This window comes from Acromyrmex echinatior, chromosome 15, assembly GCF_024713525.1.
Source record: "Acromyrmex echinatior isolate Ae372 chromosome 15, ASM2471352v2, whole genome shotgun sequence".
NCBI classification, from domain to species: Eukaryota; Metazoa; Arthropoda; class Insecta; order Hymenoptera; family Formicidae; genus Acromyrmex; species Acromyrmex echinatior.
The window spans coordinates 5,496,230-5,518,994 of record NC_141866.1 but is presented as its reverse complement, the minus strand read 5'-3'; the positions used below and the strand labels follow the sequence as shown (position 1 = coordinate 5,518,994).

Below are 22,765 nucleotides of genomic sequence, written 5' to 3'. Positions count from 1 at the left end.
AAATGAACCCAAACCATTTTCGAAGTATTACCAAATCAATAGTATCAGTTGAGTTCCATTGACTTCAAAAAATTACATATATAATTTCATCCTTTAAGAAAATGGAACAATAACGTTGTAGCGAAAAATTTAATTTTATTAGGTGTTGGAATTAATTCGTAGCGTTTTTTAATGAAAGAATGTTATTTATTTCACATGAGCATTAAAAAATACATTAATGAAAGTACTTCCCATCACTTGTAAAACGCTACGAATTAATTCCAACACCTAATAATATTATAAAAAAAATCGTAAACATGTTAACTTCGGAAAAAATTAAGCTCGGATCATTTTGCCCCACGGTAATCAAGAAATGCAGTTAAAAAAATGTATCAATTTGAGAGCTCAAATAGCTAATTTTACTGTGAAACTTTACCAAATATTTTTATTTTTAAAGTTTGAGGTATTAATTCAACTTTCCTAACATAAAAAAAATTAAATTCTTATCTGCAGCAAATTAAAAATTTTTACAATTTATCTGTATATCGCTTTTAATTTATTTAAAAGTATTAATTTTTTTATATTTCTACATGATGAGAAAACTGCACAGAGAGATACCATAAATATATGATATTTTAACTATATGCCAACGTAAAGCAGTAATTGATTATTTAGAGCAGAAATGTGTTTCTACATTTTTCGAAGGTTTTATATATATATATATATATATATATATATATATATATATATATATACACACACACATATATTGCTTTCAATTTATTTAAAAGTATTTATTTTTTTATTTCTGCATGAAAGAGAGATGAGAAAACTACATAGTGATATCAACGTGATATTTTTAGTGTATACCACAGTATACAAAGCAGTAGGACTGAAATAGGAAAATGTATTGCGCTATCTATAAAAATATTGCTTGATCGTTTGGAACAGAAATACGCTTTTACATTGAATTTATGTTACTGTTTATTGAATGTCCCTCAATTTTTTGTACAATAATGTAACAGAGTAGAATTAATTACGACTTGGTCACGTCGATAATTCTATTATAATAACAATATTAATTACAAAGGACGTGAGTGTAGTATGTGTATCATGTCCAAGGCATGACTTCAACCATGTCTCCCTTTTTTGTCAATCGAATCGACTTCATGCTCAATAACAGTTCGCAGAAACACAGAATGTTGATTTTCCGACAAGAAGATTATTAGGCATAAAACATAGCGAGATAAAATAATCTAATATCCTGCCAATTCGGCGAACGTCGAATCCATTTCGTCGGCCAACGACTTGTATCTGTCCTTGTTGATGCCCAATTCATCTAAAATGCAAGATAATTTTTTTATTTCCATTTGAGACAAGAAATAATATTTATATACATTTAAATATAACATATGGAACTTACCCTCGAGCCTATCAACCTCCTTCTGGAGTTTCTTGACGGTCTTCTCGGCGAACTCGGCGCGAGCTTCGGCCTCCTTCAATTTGACTGTCAAAGTCTTCAATTGGCGTTTAAATTCTTCGACTCGTTGATTAGCCTAAAAATAAAAATGAGGATATTTAAATTGAATTTTAAATAGTTCATTTTTATTAATTATATATATAATATTTATTGTTCATACTTAAGAATCTTGTTCATACATACCTTTTCTTCAGAGACCTCCAAAGATTTCAAGCTGTTACCGACGACTTTCAATTCCTCTTCCAGCTCCATGATCTTGCTAAGAAAAAGCAAAAAATGGACAAGTTATAAAAATATGATTGGGTTTGTTTTACTTGTTTAGGCGTTAAATGAAATAATCTGGCACTTACGCTTCGCCGGATTTCACACGATCCTCTGCGACTTCGAGCTCGTCTTCAACGAAGGCCAGCTTGCGCGATACTTCATCAGATTTTCCATCAGCGTCTTCCGCGAGCAGGCGGGCCTCCTTCAATTGATTCGTCAATTGGTCCATTCTCTCCTCATCCTGTTGCGCACGGTTTTCCAATACTTTGCACATACTGCAATTGTATCATATTTCGTAATGTGGTATATGTAGATTGATTAAGTTGTTCAATTACCGGCTAGATTCGTCGGCAGCCTGTGAAGCTTCAGTCAGCTTAGCGGTCGCGGTGTTCAGTCGTTCCTCCGAGCGCTCGAGATCCTCCTCGATAAGTTGGACTTTACGGTTAAGAGCAGCAACCTCAGATTCAGCCTAGAAAAATTGAATATACAAGGAATTCGTACAATATATTGCTTTTTCTATTTATCAATACTCAAAAATATAAAACAAGAATGGGGAATAAGTAACGTCATTACTTTTTATATCATTATTTTTTATAATAATGATTTGATAATGTCATAAAGAATTGCAACATCATTACTAAAGAATAGAAAGTAACGATGAAAGTAATGATTTCCATCTCTAGTATAAAATATGAAGCAATAGTACTTAATGTATGTATGTACAATAATAAATAATATATTATGCTGTTATGTTTATTTTTAGTTCAGGAATATGTCCTCGCAATAATTGGCATATGAAGGAACAACGTCTATTTAGGTGACGTAAATAAAAAAATATAATATATCCAACTGAAATGTCTATTTTTTAATAATTATTCCATTTTAAATTTTCACAATAAAAGAGCAATTTTCACATATAATCACAACACAAGTTGTTTTTTGTGATATTTAATATACTACTTAGTCTGCGATGACGCACAAATTTCATCCAATTGCTGATAAAACAGAATTTGGAAATTCTCGTTCCACACAATTCGAGACATTACATTTGATGCACCAACCAAGTATTGTGTACTCACGAATAAGAAGAAAAAAGTGTGATTTGTTAAATGTATGACTGTGAAATTTATTGTCTTAATTTTATGTATTAATGCGGGATTTTTTGTAATTTTACTGAAGATGGCCAGATATCGGCCGTCTAAAGTTAATCTGAATCTTTGTAATATATTAAATATCACAAAAAAACAATCTGTGTTGTGGTTATATGTTCCTTTATTGTAAAAATTTATTATTAAAAACCACTTTTTATTATTTTCTCCATTTTATTTACGGGATACATCTTTATAAACTTTTAGTAGGCATTATTTCCTTCAGTGGCACTATTTTCTCTTTTGATAGGTACAATGCAATAATAAAACCAATTGTTTTTACAAACAAATATTAAAAATTAAAAATATTATAAATTATGTCTTTTGAAATTAATATATTAATGTATTAATGTCTTTTGAAATTATTACGTATCACTCTGTATATATACTATTATGATATATCAATGTGGACATACGTTATTTGCAAAAACAGTTCCGATTAAGACTAAGAACAAGAGTACGTGGAACACTTTCATGATCACAATATGTCAGTATGTATTTACAATTTGTACTTATAAATTTTAAACTTTCGCAAGTGACTTCAAAAGTACTTACTTTGTTATCCGCGTTTTGACTTTGAGAACTCTTTTATTAAGAAATGTTATCTTATCATTTTTAAAAAATATCAAATTATATAGCAGATGTAATTACAAAAATTATATAGTATAAAGCTGATAAACATTTCGAAACAACTATATTTATTAACGCGAATGAATATGTGGAATACTGTTTGCTTACTCCGTTTGCACACAATATATTGCACGCATTGTACTGCATGTACGATAATATTACACATAGCACGTGATATTCGGGAAGCATCCGGCATCCGGCTTGATTCGGCCCATTTTTACTTCTTAATATTTTTAATTTTTAACATTTGTTTGTAAAAATAATTGGTTTTATTATTGCATTGTACCTATCAACTTGTCAAAAGAGAAAATAGTATCACTGAAAGAAATAATGCCACTAAAAGTATATAAAGACGTATTCCATAAATAAAATGGAATAATTTAAATTATTAAAAATAGACATTTATATTATTAAATTATTAAAAAATAAACATTTTAGCTGGATATATTATATTTTTTTATATTTTTTTATTTATGTCGCCTAAATAGTTGTTCCTTCATACACTAATTATTGCGAGGAATGTTACTAAAGCCTCGTTGGTTTAAAGGACGGAAAATAATATTTTTCGCAATAAGAATTCATTATTTATAGATTTAATATGTCACTCAGCATTATTAAGATCGTTCGAAGATGTGAAAAAAGTATTAAATTGTTAAATTGCTAGTCGATTTAACTTGTGATATTACTGCGGTAGTTTAGTATACAGTTAGCGTTTGAAGAGCGAAAAATCATTTCGGCGCGCGTTTCAAAGGACTACATAGTATATAAATTCACACAGAATCGTATAAGCATTTAAAATCCAACAAATTTATATATTTTCTTTATTTTTTCTGTAAACGCTTTAATTTTGAAGTTAAAAGAAAGCACATAGTCGCTAAAAGAAAATATGTAGACAAAATGGATACTTTTTTATATAAGCAACTGTGTTTTTTTATTATCAATTCATCTTATTATTCTGTTTATAAGAGTAGAATGATTATAAAAAAAAAAATAATATTTTACAAGATATTTAACATTTTACATCAAAATATATCAGTATAAAATATAAAATAATAAATTGATAATTTTATCTTAATATTTTTATATGCGGAATAATCAGAAAATCGTATTATATAATGAAAATCATATAATATATTTTTAAAAATGGCGATACGTTTCATGTTACCTAAAACATTGATTTTCTCAAAAATTAAATTTATCCATATTTGCGGTCTCTTCAGACCGCAACCTACTTTTATCTGAAACATTTTTCTATATTTTCCGAGATATTCGATTCATTTCAAACATAATAGGTCACCTATATACATATACATATACATAAAGCTTACATTGGTAAGAGATTTCTCGCGATCTTCGAGATCCTTATTAGCCTGCTCAAGAGCTTGCTTGTTAGCTTCCAGATCGGCTTCAACCTGAGCTAATTTTTTCGTGAGATCCGCAACCTCCTCAAGAACCTTGTCTGCGCGTAAATTCGCCTCTTTTGCCTGCCCTTCGCAGGTATCAGCTTTGTCCATAGCATTGTCTTTCTCAAGCTTCATCGCTTGCATTTTCTTCTTGATGACATCCATGATGGCGGCTTTGTTTCGCGGACCGTATCAACGAGATTATCGAGTTTGCTGAAAATACAAACATTCATATTATAAATTCCATCGTCGTTGACTATTCGTGACTATTCGCGCTTTTATGTGGAGATGGTATGGATTTTTTGAGAAGCCGCTCGACGGCTGCATTTCGGCTCTCCAAAAATATTCGTGCCGCGGGCACGACTTGCGAGCCATCCAGCCCGACATTCTGCAAAGCCATAATTCCGGTAGGTGATCGCAACGCATAAGCACGAAGAGAAGCCACGCATCAGGGCGTCTACGGAAATAGCATCTACAGCCCGATTCTATAAATATGTACGGAACGACGGCGGCAAAAGCTTCTGACGCCGCGCGGCGCAAGAACAGGCCAAAACGTAACGAGTGTAACCCAGAAGAACGGGCTTTACTTGGCCGCCACCGTCGACCGACATTCGATCTAACCGACGCGTATTAATAGCATTTTACAAAACTTCGGCGGGTTCTCCGCGATCGCGGCTTTCTCGCGCGAATTTTACGCTGACGAATAAAACTATTTCATCGCGATGCGTCTGTATGACAATTACGTGACAAAAATTGGTACGCGAGAATGTAATAAAATATTCAATGCCACGATGATATTGCAATTTTACAAGAGAATATTATTATGCAAATTCGAATATAATGAATGTAATATCGTTCATGACATACAGAATAAACAAATTTATAATCACCAAGCGCAGATTCAAAACAATGCTCAATATGTATGAAACACATTAAAGCAGAAATATCGTTAAGAAGATAGATACATATGTGTAATATAATATGTTATATTGATTTTCAATATGTAAAGCTATCTTTTAAATACCTGCTCGCCGCATAAAATAAACGTTATTCTCAACTAAGAATGAAAAAATCGAATTATTTTTATTTTATAAAATAAATTTGAAAATTACCGTGAAATATAATCAAAATATTATTTGAGCTTGTAACATCTGATTCCGAGATATTAATAATTTGAGAATCTCAGCTGTTGATTACATTTGTCATCTGACGTCAAAGCGATGCAATACTATATCTGTTATGTCTACCGTCGAAAAAAAAAAATTATGATTTGAATGTAGTCGCGCGCCTATATTTTTACACGTAATTTCTTCTTTTCGCTTTTGGTGAGCGAGTCGATCGATTTATCGTATTATATACAGAATATTATTCGAGGGATATTATATTCAATAAAGTGTATGTAACATAACGAATCAGCGCATGCACGTAGTTAACAGTTACGATTACTACTTACGGCATTGCTTTATGTTAAGCCCGAAAGCAAATTCTTCAAGCGTTAGCAGAGCTGTTATTATTTGGCAGCGATTAGAAAGTCTCGCAAAGCTGTCCAGTTTCCAAGACATTGCGGGTCTTCGTGAAACGAATCTAGCTTCCTGTAAGAAGTTAAACGTCGTCTCCGTCGTCCAATAAAAAAAAAGAGATAGAATATAAATCGGGTAGATACACAAGCTAAAGCAGATCAAGGCTACATTTCAAAACGTCATCTCCGAGGAAAATTTTACTTGGTGTAATATGGTATACGTTAAATGTACTATATTTTGATAAAATTTTCTTCAAAGAGGACGTTTTGAAATTTAAGTCTAGAATATAAATCGGGTAGGTATGCAAGCTAAACCAAATTCTAAGCGAAAATAAAAATTGGAGCGTAAATCAAATGTAAGGGACATGGCAGAGACTTTTAGGAGGCGAAAATTGAGACAACGTAAATGTAAAGGAAACTTCTGTTACATGTCATTGTTTCAATTTTCGCTTCCTAGAATTTTTATTTACGTTTCCCCTTACATTTCCCCTATTCGATTTACGCTTTGAGTTTTATTTTCGCCAGCAAATAGATTTACCGAAATGTTAGAAACGTTAAATATTTGAGATGGCAGACGAACCACGCAGAGACGGGCTTCAATTTCGAGCACTAACGTAACTATTGGCACTGAATCATTTACTGCAATATTTTTTAAAGCACTTCCTCCTTTTCAGGAGTTTTCGCACATTTTAATGACACTAGTATTTTAATAAACAAAGCGCGTATTCCTCTCGTTATACTTTTCACTATCTCACTGCGACGATCGATCCGCACAAAGGGTTACATCATAAAAATGCTACTTACAGGCGTGCTAAGTACCGACGAGTCGCTAAAATTCCAAAGTTAAAGCTTCTTAAAAGTTTCAAATGCTGTTGGTTAGTTCGGCACTATCGCGTCGCATTCGATTTATCCTGTCGTCGAGTGGACATTCCTGCTTTCGTCGCCACTTCCATCGTTCTCCGTTCGCCAACGAGAGCTTGTTCCGCATCGCGCTGTCACGGGGTAAAGCGTAGAAGACAGAGAGGTAGACAGAGAAAGAGAGAAAGAGAAAGAAAGAGAAGCGAAGCGAAGCGTTTTCACTGCGGGAAAAGCGCGCTGTCGATGATAATGGTGCACTTACCAAAACCCGAGCGATCGGAGCAGCGTGAGACGAGTATCTGAGCGGAGAAAAGTCTTCAAGCGAAAAGCGCGCGGCGGAAGGACGCGTGTCAGCTTTAGGGTGGGGATCCCAAAAATGGCCCGCCGCGAGCCCCCCGTAATACGTTTATTTTCTGCTCTCATATACGATCCGCGGACGATCTGTCGAGTCGCACCTTCCTCCGTCGCTGGAGCGCGGCATAGCATCGACCCAGCATCTGCGCTCCAGGGTCGCGACGGTGAACAGATCTCATCTCTCTCGCAAGGGAGGTAACTCTCAACGGAACCGTAGATGGGAAGTAAACGCCTTGGGAAGTGTCCGTTTCTGCGAACGAGAGTTTCTGCTCGCGTACGAGTTTTACGTGATTGTGAGATTTCCCTTGGCTGCTTTGCTAAATTAACCGCTCCAGATTCTCTTGCACTCTTACTGATGACTGATGACAAAGTTTAATAAGACATACTTTCGTTCTGTTGCACAAGAAAATATGTATACGCAATGTTTCTGCAATTAAATAATTATATTTTAGGAAGAAACTTTGATGGAGAGAATATTTTGTTTCACAGAAGTATTCGTAGTGTTTTGCTTATAATTACTTTTCATTTTTTTATTATTATTTATAACCCATCTGTCGAACAAAGAATGCCACTTATAAGCACATTGTACAAGTGTTTAAAAATATTTACAAACGTTTAGATATATATTTTTTTTTATAAGGATTAACGTCGTAGAAGAAATATCTGTTCTCTCTCTCTCTCTTTCTCTCCCTCTCCTTCTTTCGCATTTCCTGTTTTATTTCCGTTTAGCATCTTTCGCTCGGCGAAATCATTTTTAGAGATCGCTTCGCTTTGCTACGTTCACCTGTTGCCAGACATTTATCATCGTGAAAAAAATAAATCTTTATTTTAAGGCCGTCATTTGAGGTTCCCTAACTAGTTTTGTCGATAAAATATACAATGAGAGACACAACTGCGCAAAGTTCGAATTTGGATAATTTCTTGATTTCACAATTAAATTTGTGACTTATCTTTGTACGCGCAGTTACGTATGTACATGTATAATAATTCTGGGTTAACCCCTTACGGCACAGTATTACTGAATATAAGTGCTTGATATAGCTCCGATGGTTTATCAAAATTTATATTTCCCTCGAGACTTTATTGCGTCAATTCGCACGGGAAAGTATATATATATATATATATTTCAATCTCAATAGAATTCTTCGTGTTATTGCCGATAAAAATATTAAATTCTATATTTCTCCTTTAAAGAGGTAGGGTTATATTTTAATATATATATCTATTTTTACACCGTTGACACACTTGTTCTGTGAGTGCAACTTTTTACAATGAAGAAATGACTACGCAGTAAGGGATTAACATGAACAGCGTCGCTGTATTACGCCGATTTCCTTGGACGTTTAACCAGCCGGTCAAAAATACTCTTAAAGATATATTTCAGAGAGGTCCTTGACTTCGAGATAATTATAGGAAGAAAATTGTTCTATTACTTTTGTGCTATTGACCTTATTAGAGGATTCAGGAGGATCATGCTACTTACGTCCCTTTTAGGAGTGTAAAAAGTGGTAGAAGTCATGAAAGGTGTCAGATAACGTTATAATATACCTAGCTTGAATTATAATGCGAGGAGCATAGAAATAGTATAACAAAATATATGAAATATTTATAAAACAGTTCCTTCCAACGATATTTGTGAAAATGTCTCATATTTCTTACGTTAACAACGTGTCTAATCGAAATTTCAAAATAATTATGTTCCCTAAGAGAAATTTAATGGGAATAATTAAATTTATTAATCAATTAAAAACATTGTTGTTAATATTTTCAATATTCAAAATAAAGTAATTAATTATTAACCAATTTAATAGATATTAATTATGATATTAAATTTTTCTAAGGGTTTTTAATTTGATTATTAATTTTTCCTCGCGTGATAACCATTATAAATCAAGAACCAACACATTTTTCAATCGTCTGAAACAAATGTATCGAATTATAATAATTTCCGCTTATTTATAGTTGCGGCATTCGAATTTTTCACAAATAACGACGGAAGCGTTTGAACGAACGTAGTTGTGCATGGCCAAAGCCGTGCCTTATCACATATTTTCAACGTCGCTTTCCCTATATGTACACGTGTGATTATAATCTAAGAAATACTTATAACTAGTTAAGATTCTCGTGACACAGATGGATACGCATTCTTAACGAAGTGGGCTCAAAGTTATTCTGTGCCATAAGACAGAGTGTCGTGTCATTTCCGAATCGTCGTCGTCGTCTCTTTTGCGCGAGGATCCTTTAATCCCGAAACACAATTTTCTGGCTTATAAGCTTTCTACAATAAGCCATTACCTAAGCTTTTAAGTCTTAAGCCGTAAGAAACTGACCAATCGATTATTTTTCTCATGTTCGATTGTGATTGTCAATTTCTTATGGCTTAAAACTTAAGCTTAGGTAATAACTTATTGTCGAAAGCCTCTTAAGGCTTAAGAAACACATAAAAAATATAAGGCAATAAGACGTAAACAGTAAATGTATCGACCAATCTCACAGTAGAGAACATAAAATAGTTTTCTATTTGGTTGATTAGCCGATTCACTTACTACTTATGTTTTATTGTCTTACGTTTTTTAAATGTATTTCTCACTTTACTATGCCTGTGTGTAGTAAGCCTTAGGAAATTGACCAATCACAGTCGATTAATTAATTTCTTAAGGCTTAAAACTTATTATTACATACCGTTTATACCTATTGTGTTTTGGGATTTACAGAAATCCAGTATCAATTTAATACTAAAAGATAGTGATCGATTACTTATTTTGAGTATTACAAGCACTATTGTTGAGCGCTTAATAAATAATTAATCACTACTTTCCAATATTAAATTTCTGGGACAATATTAAATTAAGGGACGCATCTTGTTACTATTTTTATATCTACTTAACGAACATACTACTCTCTAGATTGGACGTCGATAGTGTACATTGAAATGTGTTGTGCACATTATTGCTACCTTAACTTTTGAATAAACAGCTCGTTACTCTCATATCTCATGGAATTGCTTCGCAAGTGACGGAGCTACGCGAAGCGTTCGACTTTCAGGCGGAGAGACATGCAACTTAATATATAATAGCGAAGACCCGATATTTCATAAGCTGCGCGCTTATATGAGCGTGAATTAAATTTACGCGTACGACTGTCTACAAAATTATATATTATTTAATGTTAAGTAGAAAACGCTTCATGTAGGTTTATATAGGTAGTGTAGGTGTTTAAAGTTTCAGAATATTGTTACGCAGATAGCAGATATACAATAGAATAATTATAATTCTCGGCAAGATTGTTACGGAGAGGTACGTTTTTAACGTACCTACATTTTGTAATCATTAAATTATAGAATTAGATACGTAGAGTGACGCAGATGAGGATTTATTTTATTTAAAGGATGAACATGTTATTTTGAAAACGAAAGAGCAGAGACGTATAAAGCCAGGTATTATCCTGTTTGGCAGTGAGAAATGCCTAGGACAATATATAAAGTATCGCTTAACTTTTGAATGCACACGGCGCTTTAATAAAATCTTTTATTATAAGAAGTTAACTTGCAAAAATGTTTGAAAGGCTATTTAAAAATACTTTTATTAGAATATATTATTTATGATTTATCGATTTGTGTTAAATTAGAATGTAATTAATAAATTATGTATATCACTGAATGTGCGAGATATCGTTGGATATTTTGATACATGCATATTTGTATATTATAGGGTTAAAAAAATATTGTTATATATATTTTTCTGCTTTTGCGTGCTTAAACAGAATATTGTTAAGCATATTTGCTCTGATATGCATCTTACGTCAGTCTTAATTTATCTCTTGCCAAATTAAAATAGCCGGATGCATTCAAAAGTTAAATATTACAACGAGATCACGAATTGACGTCAACGGCGAAAGGAAACGTAAATGTCAATTTACGAATAATCTAGTGTCATATCAACGAGCGTTTGTTTATGTTACGGTAAACGTTACGGGTTTGAATATACACGCGAATCATCGACCGTGATTTGAAATAACCATTTTTTGATCTCACACATATCGTATTATTTAGCCAGTATTCCTATTGCTGATTGCAATCGATCCTTTAATAGTTATCTACGATCAGGTTTATTTTACCAGAAATTATTCCATTCTATCCGTAACATTAAAGCGCTATTTATCCCGATAAACGTCCAACAGTTAGACAATATCGTGATTAATATGCCAATCAAACATTATTGCCTCGAGCCTTTTGCTTTTGAGTTATCGCATTGAATTATCGAACCGGTTAGCGCACCAGTTCTTCGCAAGCCTCCGAAATTGAAATTTTTCAAACGTTTCCTCTTTATCACACGCGCAAAACTATTTTATTGATAAATTTGCTGAATTTGCGATTTTACATATTTTTCTTTTTTAATCCGGCGTCTCCTCCCTTCGCATTTGCGTCGATAACGAGAAATGAATTTTTTTGCGCGGAACATGAGCTCGTGAGTCGATCAGCTCAGCTATCGAACGAATCGAACTTTAATGAGCGTGACTCCGGAAGACGTCGTAACGCCTGATACAGCGATGCGTTGTCGGCGTCGCCGGCGCTGAAGCGGTGCCACAGCTTGTTGTCGGGATCCCAGGTTGAATTGGGCGGCCTGTATAATCGGGGAATGTGCCGACCGTCGCGAGTAATTCCAAAAACGTAGCTGTTATTTCCTGAAATCGATTTAAAGGCATCTTAAACGTGCGACGTACAGTGATCGTGTAGCTAGGCGATACAGTTTACGATTATACGTCGTAATCTTACTTTGGCTGCGTTTCATTTTGTCGCTTTAATCCTTTGTTGTAGCATATTTTTCTATTTAAACAGATTTCTGTGAAATCTTCCAATTCTATGTTTTTTTAGTTCGCTGATTTTTACAAATCTGAAGTCAGATTAAAAAAATTCGAAATAGCAAATTCAGTATGGCTACCATATAAGAGTAAATTAGTGTAAGTCTGAATAAATATAAATACAGATATACGATATAAAGGGTTTTCAAATTGTTAATAGAAAGTTAAAGGTTCAATGTAAGAACAAGAATTTGAAAGAAATGCAAAAACAATCGGGTATAAAAACCATGAAAAACATGATCTCAAAAAATGAATATCCCAAGTATAACAGTAACGTTTATAAAACGTTTAAGAATTGTTATCTTTGTTTTAAAATTGTTTAAGGTCACTTTAGTGTTTCCTAACGATCATCGAAATCAAGCAACGCTACAGACTACGTTTGGATAGATAAAATCGTTTGGAGAAAGTCGTAAAGTCGAATTTCTTTCCCCGAATACTTTTTTAATTGTTACTTTGTCATATATTTAAGGATGCGTAATAATTAATAAAATTTATTTTATTCCAGTAATAAAATTGAATTAATTATACATAAAAAATATTTTACTAGAGTAAAAAAGTTATAAAATGGTTTTATATGCTCGTTTTATATAGTGGTTTTAATTAATCATTATTTTTAATGTTTCCTACACGAACACTTCTATCATTCAACGTTACGAAAAAACGTTTTTTTAACAGTTTCTCAACGCTTTTCTTCTCAACGCTTTTGTTCTTTGAGATTAATGTATCAGAAGAATGTTAAATTGGTTTCTTTAAATTGTGAATAATATATCGTAAAAATGAAAAAAAAAGATGGAAGGTATACTTTCCACATCATTGCCACACAAAGGATTAAGCTGATAATTATCATTATATTTTTATCGTTCATTCATTAGGCATGAAACAAAGGTAGAAAGCACTGAAATCGATGCAGCAATTCAACCAAAGTGAGCGATCGTTGCAGTTATACATCGCAGGATTGATAGAATTTGAAATTACTGCGACAATTACTGCGGGATTAAAGGCTCCTCTAAATAAGTAGCAATCGTAAAACGTAAAAGCAATAGACAATTAGAAGCGTCAATTAACTATTGACCGTTTCTAATTAGCTATTTGCAAATTACGTTTTGTGATTGCACACAGAGAGGTCTTTACTCTTAAGTTTTCAACATCGAGCTGGATTCATAAAATTTATATATACTTTTTTTCTATATTGTTTTAATTAAAAGCAATTATATCAATGTTTTGTTTTGTGTATTGCGTTGTTAAATATTTACAACAAATTTGGATTTTTGACACTTAAATTTAATATAAAAGGAAATTGGATTTTATTCGGACAAGTGCTTCGAGTGATATCATATTAATTATTTAAATCATTAAAATATATTTAAAATAAAAAGTAATAAATTGCTTTTAAAATATTAATAATTAATTAGATAGTGCTTTTGTGACTTCCACGGTTATTTTATGTATAAAAGCTGTACATTTCGCGGGTTATCTCTGTGTCCGGATCCATTGTTAGAATGTACGTTTCGCGAATATTACATTTCAGTTTATCATGACGAGGAGCAGCCTGATACTTCTCAGTATTACTGGTAAAGTGCAGGGTAGTGCTAAGAAGATAGTGTTAAAAAGATAAAAGTTAAATTAAAAAGTTAAAAAGTTAATTAATTTTAATTTAACTTAGTTACAATAGACAATTTAGACTCTCTTAACTTTTTAACTTTATTTAGTTACATTTTATCCGTAACTATTAATTTTTTATTTAATTTTTTTGAAGTTAAAAATCTTAGACATAATACGCGATAATAACTTAAAATGAGGTGAAAATTGCAAAAGTGAACAAATTTACTAGGTGTTGACCAATGAAATTATAAACTAGTGAATTTACTCACTTTTGTAATTTTTATTATTTCAAATTGCACAATCGACTCTCAGACTTCGATCTGTCAGAAACCATGTATTTTATTGTATCTATTATATAATAGTTTCTGATAGGTTGAAATTTATTATTCCTTATTATTAAAATATAACATATCAATATCATCTTTGGCTCACGTTGATTGCGGCTGTTCAGAGGCAGGAGGACTCATTTTCGATAACTTGTGAGAAAAGATGTCCGACAAAAATGTCGAAATGATTTTATTATTTATATTTAATAATGATATATATGAACAAAATATTCAAACAGTATATATAACAATATATGTAAACAGTATATATGAACAATACATGTAAATAGAATATAAAGTATTTTCTAAATGAAGTATATATATTTGTCATTTCCGTTATTTGTAAGACTGAAATCCTGGAATCATGAAATAAAAAAATATAAAAAAACAAATTTAACTTTTAACTTTTCAATTACTTTTTTTTATTATCTTAACTTTTAATTCAATTAATTTTATTGTAAATTAACTTGTATCTTAACTAAGTTAAATTTTCAAGATTGTTAACTTTAATTTAACTTAGTTAAAAAAAAAGTTAACTTAATCAACCTGATGAAGTGAATTGCAATGTTCATGAAACATTGGAATTCTAATAAAGGATTTAAACATGGAGTAACCCACAAAACGTACTGCTTCTATATATCAATTATAACATATTTAATATGTTACTTCGGACAAATGCCAGTTTTTACTTTCTATAAAAAAGTAATTAAAATTTTTTTATTGTAGAATCTTTCTACACATTTTTATTTACTTGAAGTTGGTGAAGTAAAATATTAAATTTGTTACGAAGAGTGCAAAGGATTAACTTATAAATAAATGAGTTTGTCGGACATATCATAACGTGAATATTTTTCACGTAGAGATATTTTTGCCAAAAGAGAAAATATCTGTTAGAAAAATACATGTGAATAACTTATACACAAGAAGATATTCCATGTAGGACGCTAAGGTGAAAGGTATCCCCTTTGCAAAATACCCCTTTAATAATTCAAGTCTACCATCGCGTAACCCTGTGCTTCTTATGGGAACATACGAGCATGGACGCAGCCACCTCCGCAACGAGATATCTCTGTAGAAAAATATATTTCTACTGTGATGGACTAACTCTCTTCACAGAGGAGTATTTTCTCCTTGGTAAAATATCCCCCTATTGCGAAAAATGTTGAAACGCGTGTTCACGGAATTGTATGAGTGTGATTATTCTCTCTATATGATGAGACGTATCTTTATCACAATACATATATATTATATATCTTATCCATAGGGGAAAATATATATTTATTCCCTAAGAAGTATTATTTTTCCATGTATTACGCTCGTGTTATCCAAGAGATTAGCTATCTCTTTTTCGGATAGATGGAAAATCTTTTTGTATTGTTTTATAAATTCCTGACAATCCTTCGCGTTTCTGTTTAGATGCTTTGATCTTTGCTTCGATTTTAACAAAAGTCCTTCGTATAACACTCAAGAAATTACCTGTAGTTGGAGATTGCGAAGGCGATTGCTGGGGCGAGCCGACCAAAGGTGATAAGGGCTCGTAGGGCGGCGGTGGAGGCGACGATGGGGATGGCGTGGGTGACGGGGGTGGTAACCTGAGAACGACATCCGGATCGAGACCGAGGGCCTTTAGGGCCCTGCGAGGGTTTGCACGCACCCAGGTTTCGAATAGATCGACCGGCCAATCCGTCTGCGTCGACGCGTCGATCAATCTCGCTGGCGGATTCCAACAAATGGCGTCCGGGGGATGGGACGAGCTCCTGGCGAGGACCCCACTGCCGCGGCTCGCCGCCGGGGTCGGTAGATTTGGATTACTTTGGGGTGAGCAGGCGAGCATCTGCAACGCTTGGATAGCGTTGCGCACCTGTCAATTCAATGTATCATTTTAATCTCGCGGTTGAATTCTTCTCAAATGATGATCTGTGAGTATTTTGAATTTGCTCAAATAAAATTTTTTTAAAATGATAAATTTATCCTAAAAAATTTCTCTTAAAATTTATTTGTTTTTTAACTAGCCCTGCTCTGTATATCCTAGTATTTGACACAGTGAAAATGTGTATTAAATTTAACATTTTACATCCTAAACAGCCAAATCAAATTTTTAAGTTAATTTAACATAAAGTAAATATGTTAGGAAGTAACACAAACATTAAATAAAAAATTAACATGAAAAACATAATACTGACACAATTTATAAGCAGTCATATTTCTTTATTAAAGTTAATATTAATATGTTAAATTAACACATTTTATCTTAGAATTTATGTTTTAAATAAAATACATTTTTTTATGTTATTTCACTTACACGTAAATTGTGTTATTTTTACGCTAAGAAATATTGAGAATATCAATTAAACATTTGAATATTTAGAAAAAAATATTTAAATAACACAATTACATTATGTTAAATTAATATTCGGATATATTAAAAATTCAACGCAAAATTTTTTAACAAAGACTTGAGTGGACTGTCTCTAAAACAAATAAAAAATGTTTTTTTACTGTGTGCTGCACGATATTCTATCCTGTATGATATTTCATTTACCAGTGTTTTTTAACTGAAAATCTCCAAGTGTGTCGCGAAAATTATTGTAGAGGAAATAAAAATAAGTACAACAAAAATTTAAAAATATAATAAAAAAAATAAGTGAGACGCAAAAAAATGTTTCAAAAATTATGAAAATTATCTAAATTATATTGTGTTTGTTCTCATTTTAACCAAGTGCCTAGAATTTTATTTTTTATTTCTGAATGTCATGTTTTTAAAACGTGTGTATCTAATGTCGTACTTCAAGATTGAAAAAGATTAAAAAACGTTCTTTATATATATGTAAATATTCTTTATATATATATATATATATATATATATATATACACACAAAGTGTTGAAGCCAAAAAATTTCGGAGGGTTGAAAAGTATTAGTAGTTAAATGAATATAAAACAATTTGGCATAATGTCTCTGAGCCAGATTGAAACAAAGGATCTGTATGAAGTACCTCGCAACTGAGCGTAGCAACATCCTGGTGTAGCGTGGAAAACTGATTATCGAGTCTCTCAACCGATCCTCGAATATGTTCCTCTACAGATTCTTGCGCGATTACTTGCGCCGCCCTTCCTCCTCGCAGCAAGACACCCCTTGTACGTCTGCCTTCTCTATAATCCTCCCTGATATTTCAAATAAAGTTAACTTTATTCCTCATTATACGATCTAAAATATTAAGAATGCTCAGAGAGAGACGAGACGATTTTAGCATCATGGCGCGAAAATCCCAAAGTAAAGAGTCCAGAAGTGGATTATACTTCGCCACAAATTTCTCAACGATATAGGTATATCATCGTCTAAAGCCGGATCAAATACGACTTTGGGATATTCAAGTTCTACGAGCGGAAAATCGTGTTATCCTACAATTGAACTTTTCTTTCTTTACAGAAGGTAGTGACAAATTGCGCCTTTTATAATCCGAGGTATCGTTTTTTACGCCTCAGCTTTAAAGCAAAAAAAGGAATGTTATTTTTTTAGGACTAATAATTTATTGAATAAATAGTCAATAAATGAAAAGAATTAACTATATATTTAAGTTATTATTTTTCTCGAAAAAAAATAGGTTGATGCAAAAAATATTTAGTTATAGATAAAGTGAAAAAGTAAAACAACTGGATTCACTTTTTTTTCATTCTCTAAGTCTATCCATTATTTCAACCTTTTTACGCCGTTGAAATTTTTATCTTGCCATCGTTTACTTATCGTCTTTTTCTTTTTTAGTTTTTTATTTTTTCTAAGAGCATTTCCATAAATAACTTCCATAATTTTTTTTCAATATTAAAGTTCTTTTTTTCGACAAGGGCTTACCTGAACTTGGCATGTCGTGGGCTCGAGGAGGTGTGAAGCGGTGATTTGTTTGGGGGTGAGAGGGGAGAAGTTTCGCCCTCCTCGGCTAGGTTCTCGTCGTCCTCACTGATGGAGGGCAGTGTCAATGACGGGCCATTTACATCGGACTCCTGCTAAAATTTACACGACAAGAGCGATAATAAATTTCACCTGGGCAGAATCTCAATGATTTTTATAGAATAATATACGTCCTTTTTATAATTATATATAGATATGAAATGTAATTTTTTTTTACTCGTTATATATGTAAATTAAAATATTCATAAAATAAAGTATGTACGGAGAGAATTTTTTCTTAGAATTTGCTTTGAAAATATGACAGTAGTGAGACAACATTGTATTTCGAAGAATTTTAATGTAAATTTCTTTCATTCAATAAAACTAATAAAATATAAAATAAGTTTGATCAATTTTATTGAAGTGCATAATAAAAATTTTGAAAATATTGTATTGTGCCACAACTACCATATTTTCAGGGTAAATTTTAAAAGGAAATTCTCTTATATATAATATAATATAATTAAACAATTCTTTTATATTTAAAATTGAAAATTAATATCTTCTAAAATATTTAAATATCATATTTCGGACTCTTTTCGATGATTCTCTAAATAATTTTAATAATTAAAATGTTATCCAATTCCTTTAGTAATTCTACCTCTCCCTTCCTTCCCTTTCTCATTCTTCCTCTCTCTCTCTCTCTCTCTCTCTCTCTCTCTCTCTCTCTCTCTCTCTCTTTTCCTTTCTCTCAGGGGAGAACATAGAATTAATTACCTCTGCCTCGTAACCTTCACGCAAATTGTACGTAAGATCGTGTTGTATATCATGCGCAAACTCTTGTTGATACTCGGGGTATAGCCGGAGGACCTCGACTAAGCCTTGCATGTGTATACACTTCAAATCGCAATATGTTAGCGCCTTGACGTCGCAGCTGGATTTTACTACATCAACCGAGCCAGATCCAGTTGTACCGCCGCCATTATTTCCATGTTGCAGATGAACGTTTATGTCGCATCCCACTAAATCTCCCTTCCCTTAAAAGATACATCAGGGATGAGGTCTGCTCGCAAATTAATAATTTCATGCGTCTAGCAGCGTATTAATTTAAAGAAACCTTAACTGATCTAAAATTAACATGTTCAATGTAATATTTACTCAATGTAAAATATTTCGAGCTTAAGCATTTAGCCGTAATTTGCAATAAAATTAAATATTGATAAAAGAGAATCGCGAATAATAAAATCTGAGTATTAAATTATTACCTAAAATTGCTACTACCATATCATTTTGCACAACTTCCATAGATCCATTGCACAAATAATAGATGTACGAAAGGGCATCGCCTTTGTGAACGAGAAATTCGCCGGGAGCGCAGAAATTATTTCTGATATGCAGTGAAAGTAGTTTTAAACATCCCTGTGAAGCGGCTTCAAATATCGGTAAACTTAAAATTTCTCGATGAAGATGCATAGAAACATCTCCTCGTAATTCCTCGGGAAATTGTTTGAGGGTCTACAGAAGAATTATTACGTATTGTGATATACAACTATCGTAGCAATATTTTTTCAATTTACTTTTTATATAGCGTTTTAATCTGACCGAACTTATCGATGTATATATTAATATAATAAGAAGTTTAATTAAAAAGAAGTCTGATGTTCTTTACCTCGTGCACGTCAATACCATGGTTCAGTGACCATATAGTTTGAAAGTAATCCTGCATTCGCTGCTTGAGTTCCTCCGGAATTTGATGTAAAATTAAAAAATCTTTGAGATCTCGCAACTTCGTCTGATACTGGGATCTTCTAGAGTACATTCTTTGAATAATTGCAGTAACATTGCCGAATACTACAGCGTGCATGAGAGCTGAAATGTAAAAACCTTGTGCACTATGCCCTGGTGGAGGAGAGTAGATGAAATATAATCGATTTCACATTAAATCGCCATTATCAGGCAAGGGACAATGCTCGACTAATTCCCGACAAGCATATGAGATAATGGTGAAACTTATAATAGCATACACATTACAGCATACACATGATAAACTTCACAATACCTCACCAAATTTTACAGGCAACATGCAAATCTTATTTTTTATGATTAAATCAAAACTTACCCCCAATCAACATTGTGCAAATAGAAAAAAATTTCTCCGAGAAAGTATTTGCCGAAACATTTCCGAAACCTACGGAAGTTAGACTACTACAAGTAAAATATAATGCTGTTATGTAGCTCTCTGTGTGCGTGACGTTTTGCACTGATATTTTTAATTTCTCAGCCAAAGTATGTATCCAACCTAGAACATATTAACGACAATTCCAGCGTTTTTTAGTTTAGTAAACGGTTTATCAGCTGTTTTCTCATTCATTGAAAATTACTATGGGATTGTTCGCATGCTTCAACATGTTTCTACTATAAATTCTACTCATTCTAACGAGCGCATTAAAGTGAGTAAATATTAGGAGCAAGTATTAAAGCATATTGAAGCATGCGATGCGAGTAAACTTTATATTTTCATACAATTTAATAAAAATATCGTCTGGTTGTGTGCTCTCTAACACTTTTAGAGTAAATTTCACTTTACAGAGTGAAAATTGAGCCACTCTTTTTCAAGATTGACTTAATTTTCTCTGTAAAGTGAGATTCCATTCCAAAGAATTTATAGAATAAATATTAACTTTTTTATATATTTTTTGTTCATGTTTCTAGATTTATATTTTTATTTCCATATTTTGTATTTAAGTTGTGGAATTTATTTTTTTATATTTCTATTGAGAAGCGATTCTTATGATGAAACAGTTTCTCAATAACTTGGATAACAATTCCTACAAATCTTATGCAAGAGCTCTCATATCGATGGGATCGTTTCTATAGTTGCAGATCCGTTCGCGCAATTCTGCGACGGATATATAGACATGTTTTCTCAAGAAGTAGATAGCATCGGGTGAGTTACAGGTCACGAAAGCCGCAACTGTGTTCAGATTGTTTTTATATTAGGTAGAGAGAATACTTCTGTATTCTCGAAAGATTGACAATCTAGCTGTTCCCAAGTACACAATGTTTCACATTTTCCGTAAATATTTCATGATATCCGTGTTACAGAATGTGTCGCAACTTGTGATCATTAAATAATGTTGAATCCTTACAGAAATTTAATACTAATTAATATTGATCAATTAATCACCTATTTTCAGTATTAAAAGTACTGTAACAATACTTTTAATATTAAAAATAAGCGATTAATTGGCCAATACTAGTTAACTCCTATCCTACTGGAGACTTACTAAGGAGGGTCACTAGCATTTTTTAACGATTCAGTTTAGGTTCTATACAGCATTTCGAGATATAGATATATGTTGTCAATTCAAATTCATCAATTTTAATATTGTATATTTTTTACTTCAAAACTAATTTTACTTATTCAATAAAAAAATTTTGCTAGTAGTTATTCAATTAAAAATAGTATGTAAGAAGATATTTTTCCTGATAACATTTAATGATTAATTTTGACATAATCTATCGATTTTCTATTACTACCGAGCGATTCCTATTCGTGCAAGTTTCTTTGCGTCTTTCGGTAATTATAAATTATACTACATTTTATTATTTTCCAAAATGAAATGCCAATATTTGTTCTCGAAAGTTGAAAATATTTGGTGAATTTTTAGAGATTTTTTGAATCATTTTGAATAGGTGAAAAAAAAACGGATGGATTCTAGTATCTCCGTTAGTATGAAGGCATCAAATTGTACCTAGTAAGATAAGGATTAAATTTTTACAAGGGAATTGGCTTCTCAAGAGACTTACCTAGATCCCAATCCTTATCATTCCGCAATCGCTCCTTTTCGGCGATTACATACCAAATGCAAGCCAACCAATGTGCCACCACAATGAAGAAGAGCATAAGCATCGTTAAAATTACCGCGCTGTACTGCGAATATCTGTCCATTTTTTGTAACAGTCGTGCGAGTCTCAGTAATCTTGTGAGTTTCACTAAGTGAATGTTACTATGTGCTGATTCCTACAACAGATATCGATAACAAATGTTTATTTAGTTCTGCATTTTTTAACGGTTCACTTTAGGTTCTATACAGCATTTCGAGATATAGATATATGTTGTATCAATTTTAATATTGTATATTTTTTACTTCAAAACTAATTTTACTTATTCAATAAAAAAATTTTGCTAGTAGTTATTCAATTAAAAATAGCAATGTAAGAAGATATTTTTCCTGATAACATTTAATGATTAATTTTGACATAATCTATCGATTTTCTATTACATCTCGGGTAAATTAATTAGCTTAGTTACCCTCTTCATTAGATTGATGCCTGACGGAAATTACTAATTACCGCAAAACTGATATTAGGACGCGAAAACACATCCGGTGTGTACCGTTCTATATAGATTTCTCCATCCTAATTCAAAATCCTAATACCAGACTTTCATGTATC

The 22,765-nt window shown here is 32.3% G+C and overlaps 2 protein-coding genes across 4 annotated transcripts in view; both read right to left on the bottom strand.

Moving 5' to 3' along the window:
* Positions 1-945: 945 nt before the first annotated feature.
* Tm2 (tropomyosin 2) lies at positions 946-5,076 on the bottom strand. The gene is made up of 6 exons (XM_011065334.2): positions 4,830-5,076; positions 2,059-2,192; positions 1,810-1,998; positions 1,643-1,718; positions 1,403-1,535; positions 946-1,318 (listed from the first exon to the last, which is right to left on the bottom strand). Exons 1-6 carry the CDS (start codon positions 5,067-5,069, stop codon positions 1,236-1,238), a joined length of 855 nt encoding a protein of 284 aa, XP_011063636.1. The 5' UTR covers positions 5,070-5,076; the 3' UTR covers positions 946-1,235.
* Positions 5,048-22,765, bottom strand: part of Elk (Eag-like K[+] channel) — a 47,653-nt gene continuing 29,935 nt past the window's right edge. For all 3 annotated transcript variants that reach the window (XM_087414067.1, XM_011065341.2, XM_087414066.1), the window contains 10 exons: positions 22,118-22,331; positions 20,427-20,606; positions 19,977-20,176; positions 19,573-19,822; positions 19,085-19,344; positions 18,272-18,423; positions 17,418-17,586; positions 15,900-16,284; positions 7,544-12,318; positions 5,048-5,117 (listed from right to left, as the gene is read on the bottom strand). In XM_087414067.1, coding sequence (XP_087270193.1) covers positions 12,116-12,318; positions 15,900-16,284; positions 17,418-17,586; positions 18,272-18,423; positions 19,085-19,344; positions 19,573-19,822; positions 19,977-20,176; positions 20,427-20,606; positions 22,118-22,331 — 2,013 coding nt within the window. In that variant the 3' untranslated portion in view covers positions 5,048-5,117; positions 7,544-12,115. The remainder of the gene's footprint in view (positions 5,118-7,543; positions 12,319-15,899; positions 16,285-17,417; positions 17,587-18,271; positions 18,424-19,084; positions 19,345-19,572; positions 19,823-19,976; positions 20,177-20,426; positions 20,607-22,117; positions 22,332-22,765) is intronic.

Bases quoted from the DNA above. Each gene is read 5' to 3' on its own strand.
- Tm2 (XM_011065334.2), bottom strand. From the start codon at position 5,069: ATGGATGTCATCAAGAAGAAAATGCAAGCGATGAAGCTTGAGAAAGAC. The intron at 2,193-4,829 runs GTAAGCTTTATG...CAATTTTTCTAG, and splicing joins GCGAGAAATCTCTTACCAAT to GCTGAATCTGAGGTTGCTGC. The intron at 1,999-2,058 runs GTAATTGAACAA...ATACAATTGCAG, and splicing joins GCTGCCGACGAATCTAGCCG to TATGTGCAAAGTATTGGAAA.